This window comes from Salvia splendens, chromosome 6 (genome assembly GCF_004379255.2).
Source record: "Salvia splendens isolate huo1 chromosome 6, SspV2, whole genome shotgun sequence".
NCBI classification, from domain to species: domain Eukaryota; kingdom Viridiplantae; phylum Streptophyta; class Magnoliopsida; order Lamiales; family Lamiaceae; genus Salvia; species Salvia splendens.
Window position 1 is genome coordinate 16267376 of NC_056037.1, and position 24423 is coordinate 16291798.

At 41.4% G+C, this 24423-nt stretch overlaps 1 protein-coding gene, 3 long non-coding RNA genes and 1 pseudogene across 7 annotated transcripts; 3 read left to right on the forward strand and 2 right to left on the reverse strand.

Annotated features, from left to right (window-relative positions):
- Positions 1-1454: 1454 nt before the first annotated feature.
- LOC121807824 lies at positions 1455-3364 on the reverse strand. Its single transcript, XR_006052053.1, has 3 exons — positions 3180-3364; positions 2131-2192; positions 1455-1636 (listed from the first exon to the last, which is right to left on the reverse strand). It is a non-coding gene; the product is annotated as an uncharacterized LOC121807824 (long non-coding RNA).
- Positions 2324-3672, forward strand: LOC121807823. Its single transcript, XR_006052052.1, has 2 exons — positions 2324-3003; positions 3360-3672. It is a non-coding gene; the product is annotated as an uncharacterized LOC121807823 (long non-coding RNA).
- Positions 3673-6856: 3184 nt separating this feature from the next.
- On the reverse strand, positions 6857-8842 carry LOC121807825. Its single transcript, XR_006052054.1, has 3 exons — positions 8467-8842; positions 7418-7479; positions 6857-6923 (listed from the first exon to the last, which is right to left on the reverse strand). It is a non-coding gene; the product is annotated as an uncharacterized LOC121807825 (long non-coding RNA).
- On the forward strand, positions 7922-20157 carry LOC121807820 (diacylglycerol kinase 5-like). Of its 4 annotated transcripts, none has more exons than XM_042208164.1 (7): positions 7922-8290; positions 18024-18437; positions 18630-18741; positions 19151-19236; positions 19384-19507; positions 19681-19729; positions 19831-20157. In XM_042208164.1, exons 2-7 carry the CDS (start codon positions 18358-18360, stop codon positions 19905-19907), a joined length of 528 nt encoding a protein of 175 aa, XP_042064098.1. In that variant the 5' UTR covers positions 7922-8290; positions 18024-18357; the 3' UTR covers positions 19908-20157. The 4 variants fall into 4 exon arrangements, 3 of the variants coding, with proteins under 3 accessions (XP_042064098.1, XP_042064097.1, XP_042064096.1); XM_042208163.1 differs by lacking the exon at positions 7922-8290 and having other exon boundaries at positions 18075-18187; positions 18325-18437; XM_042208162.1 differs by lacking the exon at positions 7922-8290 and having other exon boundaries at positions 18090-18231; positions 18325-18437.
- Positions 20158-20419: 262 nt separating this feature from the next.
- On the forward strand, positions 20420-21342 carry LOC121807822 (annotated as a pseudogene).
- The last annotated feature ends 3081 nt before the right edge of the window (positions 21343-24423 follow it).

Sequence of the window (24423 nt, forward strand, 5' to 3'; positions counted from 1 at the left end):
AGAATCAGCAATTTAAGACACAATGGGTTAGGGGGAAGGATCGGGCAGCGGCGGGGAAGGATCGGCCGGTGGGGCTACGATCATTCCTGGATCTGCTGTGAAATCTGAGGAGGAGCAGGACGATTGGGGAAGATCCACACGATATGAGTTCCCAAAGTTTGATTGTAGTGGATTTGAAGGATGGGTGATGCGGGCGAAATACTTTTTTGAGGTCGCTAAAGTGCCGGAGAAAAACAGAGTCAGGGTGGCTGCAATTCATTTGGAAGGCAGGGCTCTGCAATGGCACAAAGGATTCGTGAGTTTGCAAGGAGATATCGCATATGCAAATTGGAAATGCTACATCTCGGCACTATCAGCTCGTTTTGGAGCGCATGCTTACGAAGATCCGCTAGCCGATCTGATAAACTTGAAGCAACGAGGGACGTTGCTGCTCTATATGGACAAGTTTGATGAGCTCTATCCGTGGACGGGAATTTGGGAGGATCAGGCTCTCAATTTCTTCTTATCGGATTGATGGATGAACTTCAAATGCCTGTTAGGATGTTTAAGCCCACAAGTCTGGCCGAGGCTTACTCCTTAGCAAAGTTGCAGGAGCTCACGGTGAAAGCTTTGGGGATTAAATCGAAGGCAATACCGAGCGGAGGGCAAGCTGTGAGCGGTCATTACTCTAGGAGTAAACCTCTGGCTGTAACCGCCACTAGCTATAAGCCAGCGGGCAACTGGAACTCTAACGAAAACAGAGAGGGTAACAGGATGGGAGTGCGTGCTAGTGCCCACCTTACTCCCAAGGAGATGGATGAAAAGAAGGCAAGGAAGGAGTGCTTCTGGTGCACTGAAAAATTCACTCCAAACCACCAGTGTGCTAGAAGGAAATCTTTCGTGATACACATGATAGAACATGAGATGAAGGAGGAATTAGAGCAGCCAGTAGAGAGAAGTGAGGAAGGGGAAGGGGAAGGGGAAGGGGAAGATGAGGTGGACCTTCAACTCTCATTGCATGTTGTGTGGGGTAAAGATGGCCCTCAAATCATGAGAGTGAAGGGAAAATGTCAGAAGAGATATCTGCGAATATTGATAGATACAGGAAGTACTCATAACTTCTTAAGTACAAAAGTGGGTGAGAAGGTTAACTGTGAACTGTTGCAAGTCCCTACCCGAGCTATGGAAGTAGCCAATGGCCAGGTTTTGCAATGTACTAAGAAGTGCAGTAATCTAATGTGGGAGATGCATGGGTTCTCATTTGCTACTAAGGTTTACCTTATTCATCTTGAAACATATGATCTTATTTTGGGAGGTCAGTTGTCACGACCGCACTTCCTAAGGATAGAAAGCACGGTGAATCGCGACTAATGGGGGAAATAAGAAACGGGGAAGAAGGGGAAACAATCAAAAGGAGTACGACATATCGATCAAAAGATGAAATTTCATTTATCAACAAGGTTTCAAATCCCGAAGGTACATAACGTGAATGACATAGTTTGACAATTCAAATGAAGTAATAGAAATTCTTAAAACATTGACGTAGCGGAAGCATTTGAGAGTTAGCTACTACTATTTATGAAGACACAATAGTAACCGGAACGTTTACTGAATCCTGTCTTTGCTCAACATTCTCCGCCTCCTGTCCTCGCTCAACCTGCACATAGGGAAAACATATGCAGGGGCTGAGTACTTTAATGCACTCAGTGAACTCATGCCCAAAATACATTCATCATTTAAGTTATGTCAAGCCATCATTGAGTGAAACTCGGGTTTTACTTTAAAAGGCCGAGAATCACTAAAACCATTCCATAAAAAGTTGTCTGCAGACAAATATCATTATCATCCCCATTCATGTACCATATCTGAACCATCATGTGAAACGAGAATGTGGCCACAAACTCGATCACTGGACCGGTCGACCACAAAGGACGGCTCACGATCCCCATCAGTGCACTAGTCTGAGTAGGGACTCACTCCCTAGTCAGACCCGAATTCGTTAACCATCAAAGTCTAGTAGGACATTATCCTAGTAGACAATCAGATAGGCAATTCAAAATATAACATACGGCATGACATAATACTTAAAACCACCCTTATTTCACCATAAACATATCATTTCAAATAAAAGAGTTTAAGTAATAAGCCCACCTCAAAAGCTTAGGATTTCCGTAAAATTCCTCGTTCCGACTTTTAGCGTGCGTGCGAACCACCTTTTCGGAAAACACATAAAATTCATATCAAACCTCTGTAACGACGATAATTAGAATGCATGCACTCTAATTAATATCCTTTAAATTCTCTTTCTCGATTTTCGTGCATGTTCGATTATTCGGCGGCCGCCCAAGGCGTCGCGTGCGACGCCGGTCGGCCGCTTACGCTCGCTCTTTCCTTCGTTGACTCCTCGTATCTTCCCTAACGTCGAAAATAATTTCTAAAAAAATTATTTACGCGCATACTTTAATTATCGCAATCATTTATCGTTGAAGAGGTATAATTTCATACTTAGGATAAAATTATTCATTCTTTAAAACGTTCCGGAAATCATTACATAATTCGCCACGATTAATTATCGGCCCATCGATTAATTAATTTGGCCCTCTCCTTTATACTTCCAATTAAAATAAAAAGGCCCAAAAAAAACAAGGCCCAAATTTTTTTTTTCTCTATCCCCTCCTCATCTCTCTTCCTCTCTATTCATCTCTCTCTCTCTTCGACGGAAACTGCCCAAATTCTCCCCCAAGGTTGGGTCGCCGCCTCCGCGAATCGTCTCCCTCGTCGACCCCCACGCCGACGATCACTGCTCGCCGGGAGAAACGTCGTCTTCCGCCGCTGCCGCTGGAGTCGTCGGAAAAAGCTGTTGTCCGCCGCTGCTACTGCTGCCACGGGGAGGGAAGCCGCTGTCGTCGCACCGTCGGAGAGGCGCCAGTCGTCGCTGCTGCCGCCGGACAGCACGGCTGCTTTCGCCGGCACCCCGAACCTCTCCGATCAGCCCCGCACTCCACCCGAACAGCCCGATTACAAGTTCGTTTATTCAAGTTTTGTTCTTTCTAGTGTTTTTGAGTTAAAACATTAAAGGGGGGTGTCTGCTTGGTGCTTGATTGATGTTACTGTTCGAATTATGTGATCATTCTATAGTTGAGTACATGCTATGCCATTCATGAAGAAAATAAAGAATTTGAATGGGAAAAGAATTATACCTTCTGATAGGTGAATTCTTGAAAGGGTTGAATACGAACCCCAAATTCTTGCTCACCTCTAGCTCCCTCTCTCGGCCCTCTCTCTCACAATCTCATTCTCCTCTTTTTTTTTTTGAAGTGTAAGGTGAGAAGAGAAGTGAAAGGGTGGATGTTTAAAAAGGGGTGTCTTTTGGTTTGTAGGATAAATGGTGGAAGATGGAGAGTGGAGAAGTTGAAAGTTGGGAAGTCTCCACTTGAATGAAACCGCCGATCGTGGAGAGGAGAAGAAGGAGAAGGGTTCTTGGGCTTGCTCCCTTTTTTTGGAAAAGAATGGACTCCCACTTTAATTAGATTGGTTTGGGCTCATTTAGTTGAAAGCCCAAGTTTGTAAAATTCTTTATCAATGGGTTGGATTTCTTTAAATAATTAGGGTCCAAACCATTTTGTAGATAGACAATTGGACTCTAATTAAATTTGCAAAGCCCAATATAAATTCATACTTTATATTTTCGTATTTTCCTTCGATAATTAAAATTCACAAAACTTTATTAACTTTCGTTATCTTGTTCTTCGCAAAATTAAAGAACGTCTAACGTCACAACTTATATTTGGTGTTGTTCCAAATATAATTTCTTCGACCGTTCCTCGATTTACGTGTGTCGTCTTCCATAAAAAAAAATATCCATCTCCACGTATTTCATCCTTCTTGCCAAATATAGCAACTTCATCGTCATTCTTTCAACGAGTCCTTCAAACACGTCTCCAAGAAAACTCTATTATTTAACTAAAAGAGACGTCGTTACTTCACGACATATTTTAATTAGTACTTAAAAAAGTACGGGCGTTACATTCTATCCACCTTAACAGAAATTTCGTCCCGAAATTTGCTTACATCATTCTAATAAAATATTTCTCCATGAACTTGTAATCCAATTTCCAAACAGCTTCCTCGTAACTCTTTAAGATTAATAACCATTGCTGAAAATTTAACACCTCGTGTTCTTGGTTATATCGATGCCTCTAGTTGGTGTATCACTTTTACGCATGTCTGATTATAGAAACTTATTCCCCCGTGTGCATTCGAAAAGCTCAACCTCACCCTTTCCTCCAAGTCTAGTATCAAGAACTCAGAAATTGATCAAGCAGTCTTACTTGGATATGAACTGATTTAAAAAAAAAAATTTATAACAACACTGCAAAAAGTGTATTAATCAGAAAGGCTGCAGAATTAATCAAGAAAACAAGAACAACATTTCTAGCTCGACTCTTTTAGATCTCATCACCAATTTACAAAAATTGGTGTTCATTATTAGAATTAAGGTTTCAGGTAAACTCATAAACCTTGAGACTTTACTTCTGATGAGAGCTCGAAAGAATATGACATAGGTCTTGAGAACAGGATGAACTGAATTAAGTCTCAAATTCCATAGTAGGCTGCCAAATAAGATATTTCAATTGCCAATCAACTTAGCAAAATTCCGGCATCAATGAATGACGGTTCAAACATGTCATGACATGAGATGATCAATCGTGGGAGGATTTAGGAGCATAGAAAAATGTCATGAAGTAGCACTGATCATGGTTCGACGACATCATGCTATTGAATAATGAAATCACATCAATGGATTCACAGGTTTGCAACCGACGTGAAGTGAACTTTTTAGGAAAACCAGCTAGATCAAACAAGTTAAGGAAAAAGAGAACACGATAGCCTTAACTTGGTGTTGCAAGCAAGAAAAATCATTGCATGAGACAATATATGTAGTGAAACTGAGTTAAAAACTATTTCACTTCTGCAAGAAAGAACTTGCCACATGCATAGTTACGAAATAAAAAGGTGTACAAAAAGTTCCAAGAGGAATATTTCATTCTTTGAAAAAAAACATGTATGGGAGATGTAATCATACTGAAGGTCATAACTGCAAACAACTTTAGGAATGAAGTTCAATGACGGAGGCTCATAAGGTCAAAACATTTTTCCTACGAGAGATGAATCAAAGAGGACTACTAATCAAGATATCCAAAGATACCAAGGTAAGCACCAATTTTCAAGAAATAAAAGTGAGTTATGACTCGATATAGGAAAAGAAATAATTGGCACTACTTGCAAAGCATGAGTCAACCAAGGTGTTTAAATAGGCAAGGGCTCACGGTTATTCAATACGTATCGAAAAGAACTTAGAATCCAAGTAAGTACTGTTGATTTAAAATCATTCTTTCTAGCTACGAAGGTCGCACTCGTTCGCTCGTCTTTCTGAGGCCGAACACGGCAACATCGTTCTAAGAAATCGTGGATTCCAAGTTGTTATTCATCACGTCATTACTACAAGATAATTGTAGTCAGTCAAAAGCCATATCTTCGTAATATTCGTGCATATTATAACAATCATTCTCTTAAAACATTTTAATCATTTGTGTGCTTCTCCGCCTGCTATAAAGGCCGTCTCCATCGTGTCGCCACTTTTAGCAAAATTACGCGAGATAATGCTATATTGATTTGCATCGCGAGTATGATCTCTTGTCATTGCATAGCTACATCACTTAGCATCAGCTCTTCTTGTCTCGCACCTTTTTCGTGTTTGAAGCTTCATTTCATCTTCTCTATCCTCATCTTCTTGAAATCTTCCTCGTATTCTTTTTTTTTTTTTTTTCTTATCGTTCACGAAAACGATAGAGAATAGTAAAATGTTCACACACTAAGCTTGCTCTAACGTTTCGCGCCATTCCAAAGAAATAGCAAAAGTTCCATGGTCCACCGGCAAACATTCGCATTCTCGCTCTCCTTGCCTCGTCATGCCTTGACACATTAGGGATTCACCCCACACTTTCAGATTCTCGTTGGTTTTCATCGCTCGGGAAAGCGATGGATAAATTGTCAACTTACAACTATGGTTCGCGCACGTTTCATCTAGCTTAGTCTTAGGCACTCTAAGTTCACAACACATTTCACATCTACTTTCAAAACAACCATTTTCTTCAAAACTCACACTTTTCTCAAATATTTCAACATCTCACTTTCAACTTTGAAGTACAAGTTTTGAATCAAAACTCAATATATACTTGAACATCAACTTTCATCTTTCATATAAAAACAAACAATCCATCGTCCCTCATCAAAACTCGTTCTTTTCTCAAACATTAGCAAATACTCTTCTCGAAATCAATCTCTCACAGAAAGATTCTACTTCCTCCTCTTATAAAAATTTTCTCCTCCTTTCTCAAAAATTTTCTCGTCTTCCTTTCTCCAAAACGTTCTCATAAAAAATTTTTCATAAAAAATATATTACCTCTTTCCTAGTTGAGCGTGGCGAAGCGGGATGTTGAGCCTTCCAATTTAACCTTATTTTAGTCTAGCGAAACAAGTCTAGACTAAGACAGAAAAAGACTCTCGGGTCCAGAGCGGAAAGAAAAATTGCTCTGATACCACTCTGTCACGACCGCACTTCCTAAGGATAGAAAGCACGGTGAATCGCGACTAATGGGGGAAATAAGAAACGGGGAAGAAGGGGAAACAATCAAAAGGAGTACGACATATCGATCAAAAGATGAAATTTCATTTATCAACAAGGTTTCAAATCCCGAAGGTACATAACGTGAATGACATAGTTTGACAATTCAAATGAAGTAATAGAAATTCTTAAAACATTGACGTAGCGGAAACATTTGAGAGTTAGCTACTACTATGTATGAAGACACAATAGTAACCGGAACGTTTACTGAATCCTGTCTTTGCTCAACATTCTCCGCCTCCTGTCCTCGCTCAACCTGCACATAGGGAAAACATATGCAGGGGCTGAGTACTTTAATGCACTCAGTGAACTCATGCCCAAAATACATTCATCATTTAAGTTATGTCAAGCCATCATTGAGTGAAACTCGGGTTTTACTTTAAAAGGCCGAGAATCACTAAAACCATTCCATAAAAAGTTGTCTGCAGACAAATATCATTATCATCCCCATTCATGTACCATATCTGAACCATCATGTGAAACGAGAATGTGGCCACAAACTCGATCACTGGACCGGTCGACCACAAAGGACGGCTCACGATCCCCATCAGTGCACTAGTCTGAGTAGGGACTCACTCCCTAGTCAGACCCGAATTCGTTAACCATCAAAGTCTAGTAGGACATTATCCTAGTAGACAATCAGATAGGCAATTCAAAATATAACATACGGCATGACATAATACTTAAAACCACCCTTATTTCACCATAAACATATCATTTCAAATAAAAGAGTTTAAGTAATAAGCCCACCTCAAAAGCTTAGGATTTCCGTAAAATTCCTCGTTCCGACTTTTAGCGTGCGTGCGAACCACCTTTTCGGAAAACACATAAAATTCATATCAAACCTCTGTAACGACGATAATTAGAATGCATGCACTCTAATTAATATCCTTTAAATTCTCTTTCTCGATTTTCGTGCATGTTCGATTATTCGGCGGCCGCCCAAGGCGTCGCGTGCGACGCCGGTCGGCCGCTTACGCTCGCTCTTTCCTTCGTTGACTCCTCGTATCTTCCCTAACGTCGAAAATAATTTCTAAAAAAATTATTTACGCGCATACTTTAATTATCGCAATCATTTATCGTTGAAGAGGTATAATTTCATACTTAGGATAAAATTATTCATTCTTTAAAACGTTCCGAAAATCATTACATAATTCGCCACGATTAATTATCGGCCCATCGATTAATTAATTTGGCCCTCACCTTTATACTTCCAATTAAAATAAAAAGGCCCAAAAAAAACAAGGCCCAAATTTTTTTTTTCTCTATCCCCTCCTCATCTCTCTTCCTCTCTATTCATCTCTCTCTCTCTTCGACGGAAACTGCCCAAATTCTCCCCCAAGGTTGGGTCGCCGCCTCCGCGAATCGTCTCCCTCGTCGACCCCCACGCCGACGATCACTGCTCGCCGGGAGAAACGTCGTCTTCCGCCGCTGCCGCTGGAGTCGTCGGAAAAAGCTGTTGTCCGCCGCTGCTACTGCTGCCACGGGGAGGGAAGCCGCTGTCGTCGCACCGTCGGAGAGGCGCCAGTCGTCGCTGCTGCCGCCGGACAGCACGGCTGCTTTCGCCGGCACCCCGAACCTCTCCGATCAGCCCCGCACTCCACCCGAACAGCCCGATTACAAGTTCGTTTATTCAAGTTTTGTTCTTTCTAGTGTTTTTGAGTTAAAACATTAAAGGGGGGTGTCTGCTTGGTGCTTGATTGATGTTACTGTTCGAATTATGTGATCATTCTATAGTTGAGTACATGCTATGCCATTCATGAAGAAAATAAAGAATTTGAATGGGAAAAGAATTATACCTTCTGATAGGTGAATTCTTGAAAGGGTTGAATACGAACCCCAAATTCTTGCTCACCTCTAGCTCCCTCTCTCGGCCCTCTCTCTCACAATCTCATTCTCCTCTTTTTTTTTTTGAAGTGTAAGGTGAGAAGAGAAGTGAAAGGGTGGATGTTTAAAAAGGGGTGTCTTTTGGTTTGTAGGATAAATGGTGGAAGATGGAGAGTGGAGAAGTTGAAAGTTGGGAAGTCTCCACTTGAATGAAACCGCCGATCGTGGAGAGGAGAAGAAGGAGAAGGGTTTGTGAAAGTGTGTCCATGCAAACTACTGGAGCTCGGCTTCTGAGCTCGGAAATGAAGCTCGGCTTTGAGTCCGGTTGTGATCGAGTGGTGGAGCCTCGGCAGCTCCGAGAAGAGATCAAGAAATAAAGCTCGGCTTTGAGCTAGCCGAGAAAGGCAGTTCGGTTGATAGCCGAGAAAGGCAGTTCGGTTGATAGCCGAGAAATGCAGTTCGGTTGCTAACCAAGAATGGCAGTTCGGTTTTAGCCGAACAGCGGTTATAACTAACTTTGGGAAATAGAGTTAGTTGGATTTTATTTCTTGATTGCATCTTGTATAAATAGCTCGATAGAGCTCAGTAGTGAGAGAGCAGAATTACACCATATACACACACTCAGAGAGATTAAATCTCAAGATAGCAAGCAGTTGTGAGCGGTAGAGTGTGAGTGTGAGTTCGTTGTAATTGTAAAGAGTTCGTCAATAAGATTCCGGTCATCTTCTCCGTGGACGTAGGTGGATTATCACCGAACCACGTTATATCGTTTGCGTGCTTTATTTCCTCGTTCGTGCGTGTGTGAGATCGGCGGTATCACGACCCAACAAGTGGCGCCGTCTGTGGGAAACGTTGAAACGTTTTCTTGATTGGTTTTCTGGGCGAGTTGAAGTCCGGGAGCTCTGTTGTCTGAGCCGATCTTGGCGATTGCCCACCGTTTGTTCGAGAAATGTCCACGGCCAGGTTTGAGGTGGAGAAGTTCACCGGCAGAAACGATTTTGGGCTGTGGAGGCTGAAGATGAAGGCCATCTTGATGCAGCAAGGCCTATGGGATGTCTTGAAGGGAAATAGTGATCCTAAAGAGAATCCGGAGGCCGACGAGAAGGAGAAAGGGAGGCTTCAAGACATGCAATACAAGGCCTATAGCACCCTGATCTTAAACTTGACAGATAGGGTGCTTAGAGAGGTTTCCAAGGAGGAGACAGCCGCAGGGGTGTGGACAAAACTTGAGTCATTATATATGACCAAGTCCCTTGCAAATCGATTGCATTTGAAGCAGAAACTTCTTGCCTTCAAGTTCTCGGATGGAAGAAGCATTGCTGAGCAGCTTGAGGAGTTCGGAAAATATATTGATGATCTTGAAAACATCGATGAGGTAATCAAGGATGAGGACAAAGCCTTGATGTTGCTGAATTCCCTTCCTAAAAGTTTCGAACATTTCAAGGATGCGGTGCTACTTGGAAGAGAGTCCAAGGTTACCTATGAGGAGATTCATTCTGCCCTAAAATTGAAAGAATCACAGAGGATTGATCATCCAACTTCTTCAAGGAAAAATGATCCAGTAGCTGAAAGTTTGTATCTGAAGAAAAGTCAGAACAAGAAAGGCTTCAAGAAAAAGAAACCAAAGAAGGAGAGGGCTGAGGGAGAGAAGGAGACCAGGAGCTGCTATTATTGCAAGAAACCGGGCCATTTAAAGAAATCTTGCAATGCTTGGAGAAGGAAGCAAGGGCAAGAGATGGCTGGCAACCTGGAGACTGCTGATCTAGCTCAAGAGGTGGAGGCCAACGAGGCCTTGAATATACACTCAGGAGCAAAGATTGAAGAGTGCTGGATTATGGACTCGGGCTGCTCCTTCCATATATGCTCTCACAAATCCTGGTTTCAAGAATTGTCAGCATGGAGAGGATCAGTGATGCTGGGGAATGATCAGACGTGTGATGTCAAGGGCATTGGGGAGATCAAGCTCAGAATGAAGGGTGGAAGTGTCAAGACTCTCACAGAGGTCAGGTTTATACCACAGATCAAGAGAAACTTGATCTCTCTTGGATTGTTAGAATCAAAGGGGTACAAGTTTGATTCCAGTAATGGGATTCTCAGAGTAACAAAGGGTTCCAGAATCATTATGGAGGCCCAAAGAAAGAATAGCTTGTACTACTTGCTGGGAGAGACAGTGGTTGATGCAGTGAATGTTGCTCAGTCAGAGAATCTTAATATTTGGCATGCTAGGCTGGGACATGTGGGTGAAAAGGGCATCAGGCAGCTGGCAAAACGTGGTGTGATGAAGTTAGGTACATCAGAGAAACTGAGTAAGTGTGAATCTTGCATTCTTGGAAAGGCGAAGAAGCTGCCATTCACTGGTGGGAAGCACACTTCAACCGCACCCTTTGTGTATGCCCACAGTGACCTTTGGGGGCCATCTCCAACTGAATCCATAGGTGGAGGTAAGTATTTCATCTCCATCATAGATGATTATTCAAGAAAAGTATGGATATATATCCTGAAAGAGAAGTCCCAAGCATTTGAGAAGTTTAGAGAATGGCATGCTAGATATGAGAATGAGAAAGGGTCAGTGCTGAAATATCTTAGGACTGATAATGGCATGGAGTTTCTGTCTACTGAATTTGATAGCTTCTGTAAGGAGAAGGGAATAAGGAGACATAGGACAGTGCCAAGAAACCCCCAACAAAACGGGTTGGCAGAGAGAATGAATAGGACATTGCTAGAGAAAGTGAGATGTATGCTATTTTATTCTGGAATGCCAAAGAAGTTTTGGGCAGAGGCCGTTTCTACTGCAGCTGCTCTCATCAATAAGTGTCCTTCTTCAGCAATCTCTGATGAGACCCCAGATCAGAGATGGTATGGGAGCTTGGGAGATTATTCTGCATTGAAGATTTTTGGATGTGCAGCTTATGCACATATAAGGCAGAATAAATTAGAACCAAGAGCCAAGAAATGTGCAATGTTAGGATACCAAGATGGTGTGAAGGGATACAGATTGTGGAACTTGGATGGAGAAGGTCAGAATGTTATAGTGAGCAGAGATGTAATATTCAATGAAGAAGAAATGCCATTCAAGAAAAATGGAAGAGCCTCTGATGGTGGCAGCAGCTCTAGTATGCAGAGCTTTGAGTTTGGTGAAGGATCTGGTGGGACAGGTACAGATGAGGATGCTGATATTACAGAAAATCAAGAAGAAGGTGGAGTACTTAATCCTCAACCAGCTCAGGATGTGAGTGATCATGATCCACCAATGGAGCAAGCTGCTGCAAGTCAGGAAATTAGAAGGAATCCGAGGAGGAATGCAGGCTTGCCTAGTAGGTTTTCAGATTATGATATGAGCTTCTTTGCTCTATGTGTAGCAGAAGTACTCATGTTTTCAGAGCCCTCGACCTATGAAGAAGCCATGAGTTGCAAGGAAAGTCAGAAATGGATCAAGGCCATGGAAGAAGAAATTGAGTCCCTATTGAAAAATGGAACTTGGGTTTTGGTGATTGATCCAGGGATACAGAAACTGATCAGTTGCAAATGGTTGTTCAAAAAGAAGGTAGAGGTGGGGGAGGTTGAAAGCATACGTTTTAAGGCAAGGCTGGTTGCTAGGGGGTTCACACAAGTGGAGGGAATTGATTACACAGAGGTGTTCTCTCCAGTGGTGAAACATACTTCCATTCGGATCTTGTTGGCCATGACTGCTCATTTTAACTGGGAGCTGCATCAACTCGATGTGAAGACAGCCTTTTTACATGGAGATCTAGAGGAAACAATCTACATGATGCAGCCTAAAGGCTTTGAGAAACCTGGAGAGGAGAAGAAAGTTTGCTTGCTGAAAAAGAGCCTATATGGCCTCAAGCAAAGTAGTAGGCAGTGGAACAAGAAATTCCATGAGCAGATGGAGCTGATGGATTTTGAGAGATCAAACTTTGATAGCTGTGTATATATCAAGAGAAAGGGAGATCTGATAGTTGCCTACTTATTGCTGTATGTAGATGACATCCTGTTGGCTGGATCTAGCAAGAATGAGCTGCAGATTGTCAAGAAGGAACTGAAGCAGAAGTTTGAAATGAAAGACCTTGGGGAGGCAAAGCGGATCCTAGGGATGGATATCATCAGAGACAGAGGAAAAAGGGAGCTGAGGTTGGTTCAAGCTGATTACATCAGGAAGGTGATAGAAAAGTATCAAGTGAAGGATGCAAGGTTAGTCTCCACTCCATTGGCAGGCCATTTCAAACTTAGCAAAGAACAAGAGCCAAAGACAGATGAAGCTAGAAGGGAAATGAGTCTGATACCCTATGCGAATATAGTGGGCAGTGTGATGTACTTGATGATTTGTACAAGGCCGGATGTTGCTCATGCTATAAGCGTGGCCAGTAGGTACATGGCTGACCCGGGCAGAGAGCACTGGGCCGCGCTGAAATGGATCTTGAAGTATCTAAAGGGATCTGTAATGATTGGTTTGAAGTTTGGTGGTGGAGCCTGGTCTGAAAAGGATGAAGTTCTTGAGGGATTTTGTGATTCGGATTATGCTGCCAACTTGGACAACAGAAAATCCCAAAGTGGCTACATATTCACGTTATTTGGCACAGCAGTGAGTTGGAAATCAAATCTACAGTCTGTGGTTGCATTGTCTACGACCGAGGCTGAGTATATTGCGCTAACAGAGGCTGCAAAGGAAGGAAAATGGCTGCAAGGGATACTACAAGATCTAGGAATGAAGCTGGGAGCAGTGAAGATTAACTGTGATAGCAACTCAGCTATATGTTTAGCAAAACATCAAATGTTCCATGAGAGGTCGAAGCATATAGATGTGAGGAGACACTTCATCAGAGATGAGATTCAAAGTGGAAAGATCAATGTGGTGAAAGTTCCTACCGAAGAAAATGCATCAGACATGTTGACAAAATCTCTGCCAACTTCGAAATTCAAACATTGTTTGAAGTTGGTTGAGATTGTGGAGTGTTGAAGCTTGTAACAAGGATTGAGAAGGGAATCCAGATATTGATGGAGTTTTGCAAGGACAAGGTGGAGATTTGTGAAAGTGTGTCCATGCAAACTACTGGAGCTCGGCTTCTGAGCTCGGAAATGAAGCTCGGCTTTGAGTCCGGTTGTGATCGAGTGGTGGAGCCTCGGCAGCTCCGAGAAGAGATCAAGAAATAAAGCTCGGCTTTGAGCTAGCCGAGAAAGGCAGTTCGGTTGATAGCCGAGAAAGGCAGTTCGGTTGATAGCCGAGAAATGCAGTTCGGTTGCTAACCAAGAATGGCAGTTCGGTTTTAGCCGAACAGCGGTTATAACTAACTTTGGGAAATAGAGTTAGTTGGATTTTATTTCTTGATTGCATCTTGTATAAATAGCTCGATAGAGCTCAGTAGTGAGAGAGCAGAATTACACCATATACACACACTCAGAGAGATTAAATCTCAAGATAGCAAGCAGTTGTGAGCGGTAGAGTGTGAGTGTGAGTTCGTTGTAATTGTAAAGAGTTCGTCAATAAGATTCCGGTCATCTTCTCCGTGGACGTAGGTGGATTATCACCGAACCACGTTATATCGTTTGCGTGCTTTATTTCCTCGTTCGTGCGTGTGTGAGATCGGCGGTATCACGACCCAACAGGGTTCTTGGGCTTGCTCCCTTTTTTTGGAAAAGAATGGACTCCCACTTTAATTAGATTGGTTTGGACTCATTTAGTTGAAAGCCCAAGTTTGTAAAATTCTTTATCAATGGGTTGGATTTCTTTAAATAATTAGGGTCCAAACCATTTTGTAGATAGACAATTGGACTCTAATTAAATTTGCAAAGCCCAATATAAATTCATACTTTATATTTTCGTATTTTCCTTCGATAATTAAAATTCACAAAACTTTATTAACTTTCGTTATCTTGTTCTTCGCAAAATTAAAGAACGTCTAACGTCACAACTTATATTTGGTGTTGTTCCAAATATAATTTCTTCGACCGTTCCTCGATTTACGTGTGTCGTCTTCCATAAAAAAAAATATCCATCTCCACGTATTTCATCCTTCTTGCCAAATATAGCAACTTCATCGTCATTCTTTCAACGAGTCCTTCAAACACGTCTCCAAGAAAACTCTATTATTTAACTAAAAGAGACGTCGTTACTTCACGACATATTTTAATTAGTACTTAAAAAAGTACGGGCGTTACATCAGTGGTTGTCCACACTTGGTGAGATTAGGTGGAATTTTGATAAATTAAGTATGATCTTTACTGTTGAGGGGAATGTAGTAACCTTTACATGGTGAAGTGTGGGCAGCAAAAAGTGAGCAATTACATTTACTCTATGTCCTGAATCAACAGGGAAGCGATATTGAAGATGAGAAAATGAGCTTGCTAATGCCATCGATTGAGTGTGCTCCATGGGGTTGTTGGAAGTTGGAGTCAGAGGAAGGTTGGCCGAAGCTGAACCTGATTCTAGATGATTTTGCTGGGTTGTTTGAGGAACCAAAAGGGTTGCCTCCAGCTAGACAACAAGACCATAAAATTATACTCAAAGAAGGAACCGATGCTGTGAACATAAGACCTTACAAGTATGCGACTAAGCAGGAAGATACCATTGATGCCATGATTGATGAGATGTTGGAAGCAGGAGTTATACGCCCTAGCAACAACCTTTTTGCTAGTCCTATTGTGTTAGTAAGGAAGAAGGACCCCACTTGGAGATTGTGTGTTGATTATAGGTCCCTCAATGCTATCAATGTTAAAGATAAGTACCCGATTCCTGGGATTGAGGAGTTGATGGATGAATTAGGGAGAGCTAGGTGGTTTTCAAAGGTGGATCTTCGTTCGGGTTATTGGCAAGTACGCATGGCACCCAAGGATATTTTCAAAACAACCTTCAAGACTCACGCAGGTCACTATGAGTCCATGGTTATGCCGTTTGGCCTCACAAATGCTCCTGCTACTTTTCAAAATCTTATGAATACGGTGTTTAAGGAGTACTTGAGGAAGTTTGTTCTGGTTTTCTTCGATGACATTTTGATATATAGTAGCAGCCAAACCGAGTATGAACATCACTTAACTGCTGTGCTGAGTACTATGCAGAGGCATTGCTTGGTGGCTAAACGATCATACTGTTCTTTTGGTTGTAATAAGGTGGTGTATCTCGGTCATGTGATCTCGAGTGAGGGGGTAACTACCGATTAAGGCAAGGTAGAGGCAGTCAAGAATTGGCCCACTCCAAAATCTATCAAACATGTGAGGAGCTTCTTGGGTCTCACTAGATACTATAGACAGTTTGTCTCTAACTATGGAGTAATAGCTCGACCATTAGTGAATATCATCAAGGAGTCAGTTTTCAAATGGTCTACCGAGGCTCAAGCAGCCTTTGAGCAGTTGAAATCGGCCATGACATCTGCACCAGTGTTGGCCTTACCAGATTTCACCAAAGATTTTGTGGTTGAAACTAATGCATCTGGGGTGGGAATTGGAGCTGTATGCAGGAAGGGCACCCAATAGCTTTTATCAGCAAGGCCTTATCTCTAAAACATCAATCTCTTTCAGTCTATGAAAAGGAATTGCTGGCAATATTGATGGCTGTTCGAAAGTGGTACCATTATCTTCAGTGTAGGAAGTTCCTTATATTGACTGATCATCAGAGTCTGAAGTACTTATTGGAGCAAAAGTTAACTACTCCTACGCAACAAGCTTGGATGGCCAAGTTGATGCACTTTGATTATGAAATTCGATACAAGAAGGGAGTTGATAATTCGGTGGCTGATACTTTATCAAGATCCCCTGAGATCCTTTTACATGCCCTCACCTCATATATTATCCCACTGGAATTAATTGCTAAGATCAAGGCATCCTGGAATTCTGATTCTCATCTTCAAAAACTGATAAAAGAGCTGCAGCAAGATCCACACTCTCACTCAAAGTTCAGTTGGAATAAGGGGGAATTAAGGAGGCATGGGAGGGTGGTTGTTGGCAATGATCTGCAGCTCAAGGCTCAAATCCTTTCTCTGTTTCATGAATCTGCCTTGGCTGGCCACTCGAGGGTACTTGGAACCTACAAACGGATCTCTGCTCTCCTATATTGGCCTAAGCTCCGGAAGGATGTAAGGGAGTTTGTCAGAGTGTGTATCATCTGTCAGAGGTATAAGCCCAGCAACTCTCCACCAGCAGGGCTACTACAACCATTGCCCTTACCTTCAGCTATATTCACTGACTTAACAATGGATTTCATTGAGGCTCTGCCCACCTCTCATGGGAAGAACACTATTATGGTTGTTGTAGATCGGCTGAGCAAGTATGCTCACTTCTTGGCCTTGTCCCATCCTTTTACTGCCAAGTCAGTGGCTGAACATTTTCCGAACTTGGTGTTTAAGCTACATGGAATGCCTGAGAGAATAGTGAGTGACAGAGGGGCAATTTTTGTTGGAACATTTTGGAAGAAGTTCATGACATTGCTAGGAGTTGAACTGCTCTACTCCACATCTTACCACCCGGAGACTGATGGCCAATCATAGGTAGTCAACATGTGTCTCCAATGCTATTTAAGATGCTCGGTGGGTGAGAAGCCACATTCAAGGGCCTAATGGCTGGGGCTCGCTGATTATTGGTACAATACCTCATTTCACTCGAGTATACGAATGACTCCCTTTGAAGCTCTTTATGGGTTTGCTCCACCACTACATATTCCATATTTGCCGGGTGATTCTAACATCGAACCAGTGGACATCACACTGAGAGATAGAGAGGCTATGATCAATATTTTGAAAGATAATCTGCAGAGAGCAGCAGATAGAATGAAGAGGCAGACTAACAAAAATAGGAGGGATAAAGAGTTTGATATTGGTGACTGGGTTTGGTTGAAACTTCAACCCTACAGGCAGAAGTCAGTTCGGGGTCATCATCAGAAATTTGAACCTAAGTTCTTCGGTCCCTCCCAGATTCTTGACAAAATCGGCAAGGTTGCTTATAAGTTGAATCTGCCCGCTTCAGCTGCAATCCATAATGTTTTTCATGTTTCCTTGTTGAGAGAAGCAGCAGCTCCCACTGGACCAGTTCCTGATCTTCCTCCCATCTCTCACATTAAGGATGACAGTCCTCAAGCTATCCTCGAGAGGAAAATGGTGAAGCGACATAACCAAGCCGCAACACAATGGCTGATACATTGGGCAGGCCGATCCCCTGCAGATGCCTCTTGGGAATTCGCGAATGTTATCATGGAAAGGTTCTCTTGGTTCCTTGAGGGCAAGTATTTGTTTTCTGGAATCAGAAACGTGAATGTTTTCGTTTCTGTATCTCTATTCTGGTTTCATTATAATATGATGTGCCTATTTGTACAATGTAAAATTAGTCTATGCATAAGTTGACTGAGGATATGTATGTGCCTAATTACATTACTTGAACTTTGTAAGTATATTCGCATACTAATACCTTAGTTAATAATCACACAAAATATGCTCCGATTCCAACTTTGGGCTGAGGATTTCGAGGAATGTGAAGGGATTGCATTCTGAATAATCATTTGCACTACATGCTTTCTCCTTATTGTGGCTTTCTTATTGTTGTTCAGTGAAGAAGCCGTGGTTGGTAATTCTGAAGCAGTAGAAATTTTGAAGGATTATTATATTCCAGATTACATACTTCTTCCTGATTTGGAAATCGAACAACAAGCTCGTGTTCCTGAATGCCCTCTAATCGTATTCATCAACACAAAAAGTGGGGGGCAGTTGGGAGGTGAACTTTTACTAACATGCTGTAGTCTTGTTAACAAAAGTCAGGTTTGTTTCTAGTTTTGACTGCTCAGGAATGGACAAGGGAGCGAGTGTCAAGTTTTTGTTGAGGACCTTTAGCTTAGTTTTACTGGTATTCAGGTGTTTGATCTTGGGTAAAAGTCACCTGATAAGATGCTTATTTCAATTTGGAGAAGCACAAGCAAAATGGAGATAGATTTTCTGCCGAGATTCAAACAAGATTACGTATCATAGTAAGTTGAATAGTGTATTGCTGAGCGTACTTATGAAAATAGAATTTCTGTTGACACAACACAACAGTTGATGAAATCAAGATTTCTTACTAAGCTAACTTATTTTTTACTTCTTGCAAAAAAGTTTTACCACACGAATGTACTCCTGCTAAATTCATTTCTTATTCCATGTTGCTGGTGGTGATGGAACAGCTGGGTGGCTCCTCGGAGCGGAGTGGTTTCTGATCTTAAGCTATCGCATCCACCTCCAATCGCTACTATGCCACTAGGGACAGGGAACAACCTCCCTTTTTCATTTGGTTGGGTGAGAACCATGGCCTCTATTACAAAATGAATAACCACATATAATATTAAAATCCTTATCATTTCAGATGGAGAAAGTGCCCCGTGTATGTGCAAATCATCTTATGCACTTGGTGCATGACTCTATAGCTTAACCTTTTGTCTATATCTTTTAGTAGACACCTTTCATTTGTTCACCTGTCCAATAGCTTCTACCAGAAAATTGACCATGTATTTTGTTATGGCGGAATCTTGATCTTATCAATTTTAATGCATGCATTTGTTCACTCTGCAATTATCTCGTATGCACATTTTCTACGTGAGCTGTGATTCTACATAGTACATCCTGCATTTTTTTTATTGTTATCTGTAGCTTATTCTTGCCTACTGTTAAAACATCTTTGTCCTAAATCTGCTTCCTACCTTTTAAGGGGAAAAGAAATCCTGGAACAGACTGTCAATCTGTGAAGTTATTCTTTAAAAAAGTCAAAGGTGCTAAAGGGATGAAAATTGACAGGTAGATGCAGTTTCAGTGTCCAAGTTTTCCTTTTAAGATAATGCATGTTACCATATTTTGGTAATTTTAGCTGTTGGGTCAATATTAAATTTTATTCTCTATTCAAGAGACCCATTTCCTCTTTTTGTTTTCTTTGTTTTGATGCAGCTGGCATATTCTAATGCGGATGAGAACTCCTAAAGATGGTTCATATGAGCCTCTTGCACCTCTTGACCTTCCCCACTCCTTGCATGCCTTCAAACGTGTATCCGCCACAGATGAAATGAATGAGGTACTAAGCTACTCGATGCTTTAAATAAATGAAAACAGAGCCCCAGTGTGTGTGTGTGTGAGAATATTAATAATGTCGGCCTCATCATCTCTCATCTTGTTTTATCACCTATTTATCTGTTTTTATGAGATACTTAACTCTGAAGTGTACTAATCACAATGTGCATGTTTCAGGAAGGATACATCACATTCAGGGGGGGATTTTGGAATTATTTTAGCATGGGTAAAGTTCTTGTTTGTTTCTGTTATTTCTCCACCCTCTCTTGATGTTTGTAGTTATTAAGAGTCCCTGGGTTTATTTGAGATTCTTTTGAACTTTTGCAGCTTCATATCCATATTTCATCAGCAGTTATCTACATATTTCCTTTTTAATTTTAGTGTGTTCTTGGAAGGTTAGATAAATTATTTTAAGGATTTATGAAGCTTATCATTTAGTCTGAATCGCTTAATTCTGTAGACCTTTCCTTCAAGTTCTCATTTCTGATAATATCGTCAGAGTATGTGGAGGTTCAGTATTTGTTTCTATCCATGTTCCTTTTACCAAACTTAAAACTCACCGCAGTATTTTTTTTCATAATGTGTTGAGTGCTATAGGCTGGAAGTATGAATGAGTTTGATATTGTACAACAATGAGGATCTTATTATGACTGTTTTACAGGCATGGATGCACAAGTTTCATATGCATTTCATTCAGCGAGAAAGCAGAATCCGGAAAAGTTTTAAAAATCAATTAGTTAATCAGGTTCATATCTGTCTTCTACACTTGCTTCCCTGTTGCATGATCTAACGTGACGTGACAACTTAGAATGCTAAATGGCTTATAGTATAATAGCCTGTCATACTGTTTGTTTATTTACAGAAATATAGCTCAGTTGGCAAAGGTTAAAATCATGAAAAAGCCACGGAGGTAATTCTTATGGATTTATATTGTTTATCTCTCATTTAATATTATGTTTCTTCTGACCTGGGATTGCTATGCATACAGCATCAGATCCATTGTTTTCCTTAACTTGCCTAGTTTCTCAGGAGGTCTTAATCCTTGGGGAAGACCTAGTAAGCAGAAGCTTCATTCGGTTAGTATTATTTTACGCAAACATCGTCATTCTACGCGAATAATGTGCTGACTTAAGCTCCCCTGTTACCGAAAGAGAGACTTAACTCCACCCTACGTGGATGATGGATTCTTCGAAGTGGGTTGGATTTCGAGAAGCTTGGCATGGACTTGTATTGTATGCTCCGAATGGGCATGGGACTCGCCTAGCACAAGTAAGTGATAGTAGTAATTCTCAAACTTTAATCAAGCCATCTTGATTTGGAAACTCCATATGATATTTTTGAGTCAATTAAGAGTTGCTTTTGTTTGTGTATAGGCAAACAGGATCTGTTTCGAGTCTGAAAAGGGTGCTGCTGATCATGCGTACATGAGGATCGACGGGGAGCCATGGAAGCAGCCCCTTCCACAGGATGATGACACTGTCATGATTGAGATCTCGCACTTCGGGCAAGTTAGCATCCTTGCCAACAGACGCTGCCTCTCAAGAAGTATCACAGCACCATATTTGACCAACAGCTCCTTACACGATGGATGCAGCGGTGAGGAAGAGGAGGAAGAGCGTAAGAAGTTAGGTGCAGCCAATACTTTTAGATTGCCAGATGACTTTGACATTGCAAGTCTTAGTTGAAAATCTTAGATTAATTGGAGATGACTTTAGATATACAGCCGCAGCTAACTGTAGTACAGCTCTCTACTTTGTTTTGTCATTTTGTGTGTATTGTGCAGATGCATCTCTCTCTTATCTACTTCAGATTTATTGATATCAACATTATATTGCAAAATTCTCATATATTCTTAGATAACATTACCTTTTGAAGCAATTAATATTACATCATCATCTCTCTTAGAGCATCCACAATGGCGCCCGTCCCGGCGGACGTCCGGCCGGCGTGCCGGAGTTCCGCGCGGGATGTCAGCCATTGTGCAGCAGTGACGATGATACGGACGTCCGCTGCGGACACCGGAGTTCCACGGCGTTCCCGGGACGTCCACCATTGTGTTGACTCCACGGACGTCCGCGGACGTCCCGATTATTTTATTATTATTTTTTGAAAGTTCTATAAATACGGCTCGTTGAAATTCATTTCATTCGCACCACTTGTATTAACGAGTATCTCTCTCTAAATACTTTTCTTTCGAAGATAAATGGAGCACCACGATAGTGATTCCCCCGCCACGAGCGAGTCACAGAGACCGATCTTTCCCGTTGGCGGAAGTACCCCAATGTCCGCCACGATGTCCGAAATGGCGGGGATGATGCCCCAACCCCAAATGACGGCGGGGATGATGCCCCAAATGCCCGGAGTGAGTGCCGGAATGACCAAAATGCCGGGGATGATGCCCGGAATGCCGGGGATGATGCCGCCCCAGATGACCGGGATGATGATGCCGAGGATGATGCAGGGCTCGCCTGTCGCTGCGGGGGAGTAGGCAGGGGGTCCCCCAATCACCGGTGGACAATGTCTATCGCCCCTATATGGATTTACTGTCGACGGACAACCCCCCGAGTACTCCTCTCGAGACTCAGTTCACTAGCATCGAGACGTTCTCGTTTGAGGAGTTGGGGCTATCTCCGATCCGGGATTCTCCCACAGACGCACCAACATCGACATGGAGGAGGGGGAGGACAAGGAGAGGGAGGGGCAGGGGACGGGGCACTGCCTCGCCTGCGACGGGGTACGACGGGGAGGCGGTGGCCGCTAAGGTGGGGGAGGGATCCAGCGGGAAAAAGAGGACCGTCTGAAGCACAGAGGAGTGCATCCCGCTGCTCGGGTATCCAGATTCTCCAGTGCCGGAGGAATCACTATCTCCGCCTTGCATATTGACTACAAATAAAAATATACAGAGAGATGAAAATATGGTTGTGGAATTGTAGTGGATGTGGATGTGTGAAGGAAAAAAAATGAGACAATTGTGTATCTATAGAAAATAATTAAAATTAACAAAATAATAAAAATAAAAATTTCCTCCGGCACCGCACTGCAATAGACTGCCGCGAATAAACCCCCCGCCTCGTCCACGCCGCGAATGAGCCGGGGCCCTGCCCCGGCGCCCCTTGTCCAGCAGTGGGTTGCCGCGGCGCACTTTAGACACTCTACATCTATTGTGGAACAGAGAGAATTATACTAGGGAGTAATGTATCAAAAATACTACTCTATTTATCAAAATAAATAGTCATGTTTTTCATTTTGATCGGTTCAAAAAATTAGTTCATTTTCACTTTGATAACATAACTCATCATTAATTTATTTCTCATTTCTTACTTTCTCTCTCTTTCTGTTCTATCTATTTAACTCCAATTAACAACACTTTAACAATTTTTTTCTTCTTTACTACTTTGCTAGATTTATGGAGTACTATTAAAACGTTGTGTTATCCACTATCAAAATTATTGATACAAATAGATGCCGGCAAAACCCCTACCATTCTTTTCTTTTCTGTTTTTTTTTATTGATTCTTCAAATTTATCCAAATTTATTTAAATTAATATGCGAAAAATATACATATCAACTATATGAATCAAAGTTAAATGTATTCCTAAATAAAAATTTCTACATGTAGCCTTTATTAATTTGTTTCTACGTCTGCATTTGGACGAGTATTACATACGTGGAAATCATAATCACGGTTAGGTATAGGAATTTCGACGAGTAAAACTGCTTATCTAGCACAACAATAATAATTGAATGTAAATCAGACAAAGTACGAGTGAATACGAGCGCTACAGCCTACATGAATATTCATGTTTTAGAGATCTTATCTTACAATAGTAGATCGTATCTGCATAAATAATGTACTCTACTACTTCCTCCGTTTTTAAAAATAACAACTATTTCCATTTTTGGTCGTTCCTTAAAAATAGAAACTTTAGAATCTTTCTATTTTAGGACATGGACCTCACAATCGACTATCTCTACTTTCAATACTTTTTCTCTTTATCTCTCTTACTTTACTCATTTTTCTTTTCCTCTATTTTACTTTACCAATTTTTCTCACGTACTTTACCAATTGTGCATTAAAACTCGTGCCGATTTAAATGTTTATATTTTTTTTAACACAGAGGGAGTATCTAATAAGAACAATAGAATCTAGATCATATTTGATGTGACATAAATTTTGTGAATAAAAATAAATATAAAGAATATTTTTTTAAATTTGAGTTTAGTGTAAACAGTTAGAATAAAATTATATTTGATATGACATATATATTAAAATGAGTTTGAGATTAGTGTACATAGTTGGAGATGAAAAAACGACCTATGATCCAATGAAGTGCAATGAGAAGATAAAATAGCTCAAAAAACTTGGTAATGATATAATGATAATTACAAATTAAGTAGTGAGTGTATACATAAATCAACGGCTAATTCCATGGTTTTAGCAAATATAGGCCATGAATCAGGGGGTTCCAGTCACAGCAGCCTGGGGTGTTTTTTGTCTTTTTGTGCCCAGTTAATGGTTTTTCAAAATACAGCGGCAAAACCAGTGGCAGAAAACAATTAAATGGCCAACACCGTTGGTGTGACGTGGCAATGAAAATCAAATAGTAATTCTCGTGCCGTCCCAGATATCCTTATTTTTTGAGGACGGAGGAGGGAGTATATTGTAGACAGGGCATATGATGAAGTTGTAGAAGAAAGTAGGAGGTAATGGAATTGATATTATGATAGTATATACTGTACAAATTAAGTAGGGGAGTGTATACATAAATTAATCAATTGGGGCCCCAACAACTCAAATACATAACAGTTCTAAGAGACTCCTCCGATTGAATCAATTGCTTCTTTGTGGTCTTCGTGGACGCCGCTGCTAGCTTGTTTGACTGAGAAGAATAAGATCTGAGATTGGGTTTAGCGCGCTGC

Coding starts and splice junctions, on each gene's coding strand:
- LOC121807820 (XM_042208164.1), top strand. CDS start 18,358: ATGCTTATTTCAATTTGGAGAAGCACAAGCAAAATGGAGATAGATTTT. Junction 18,438..18,629: donor AAACAAGATTACGTATCATA/GTAAGTTGAATA, acceptor GTGATGGAACAG/CTGGGTGGCTCCTCGGAGCG. Junction 18,742..19,150: donor TCCCTTTTTCATTTGGTTGG/GTGAGAACCATG, acceptor CTACCTTTTAAG/GGGAAAAGAAATCCTGGAAC.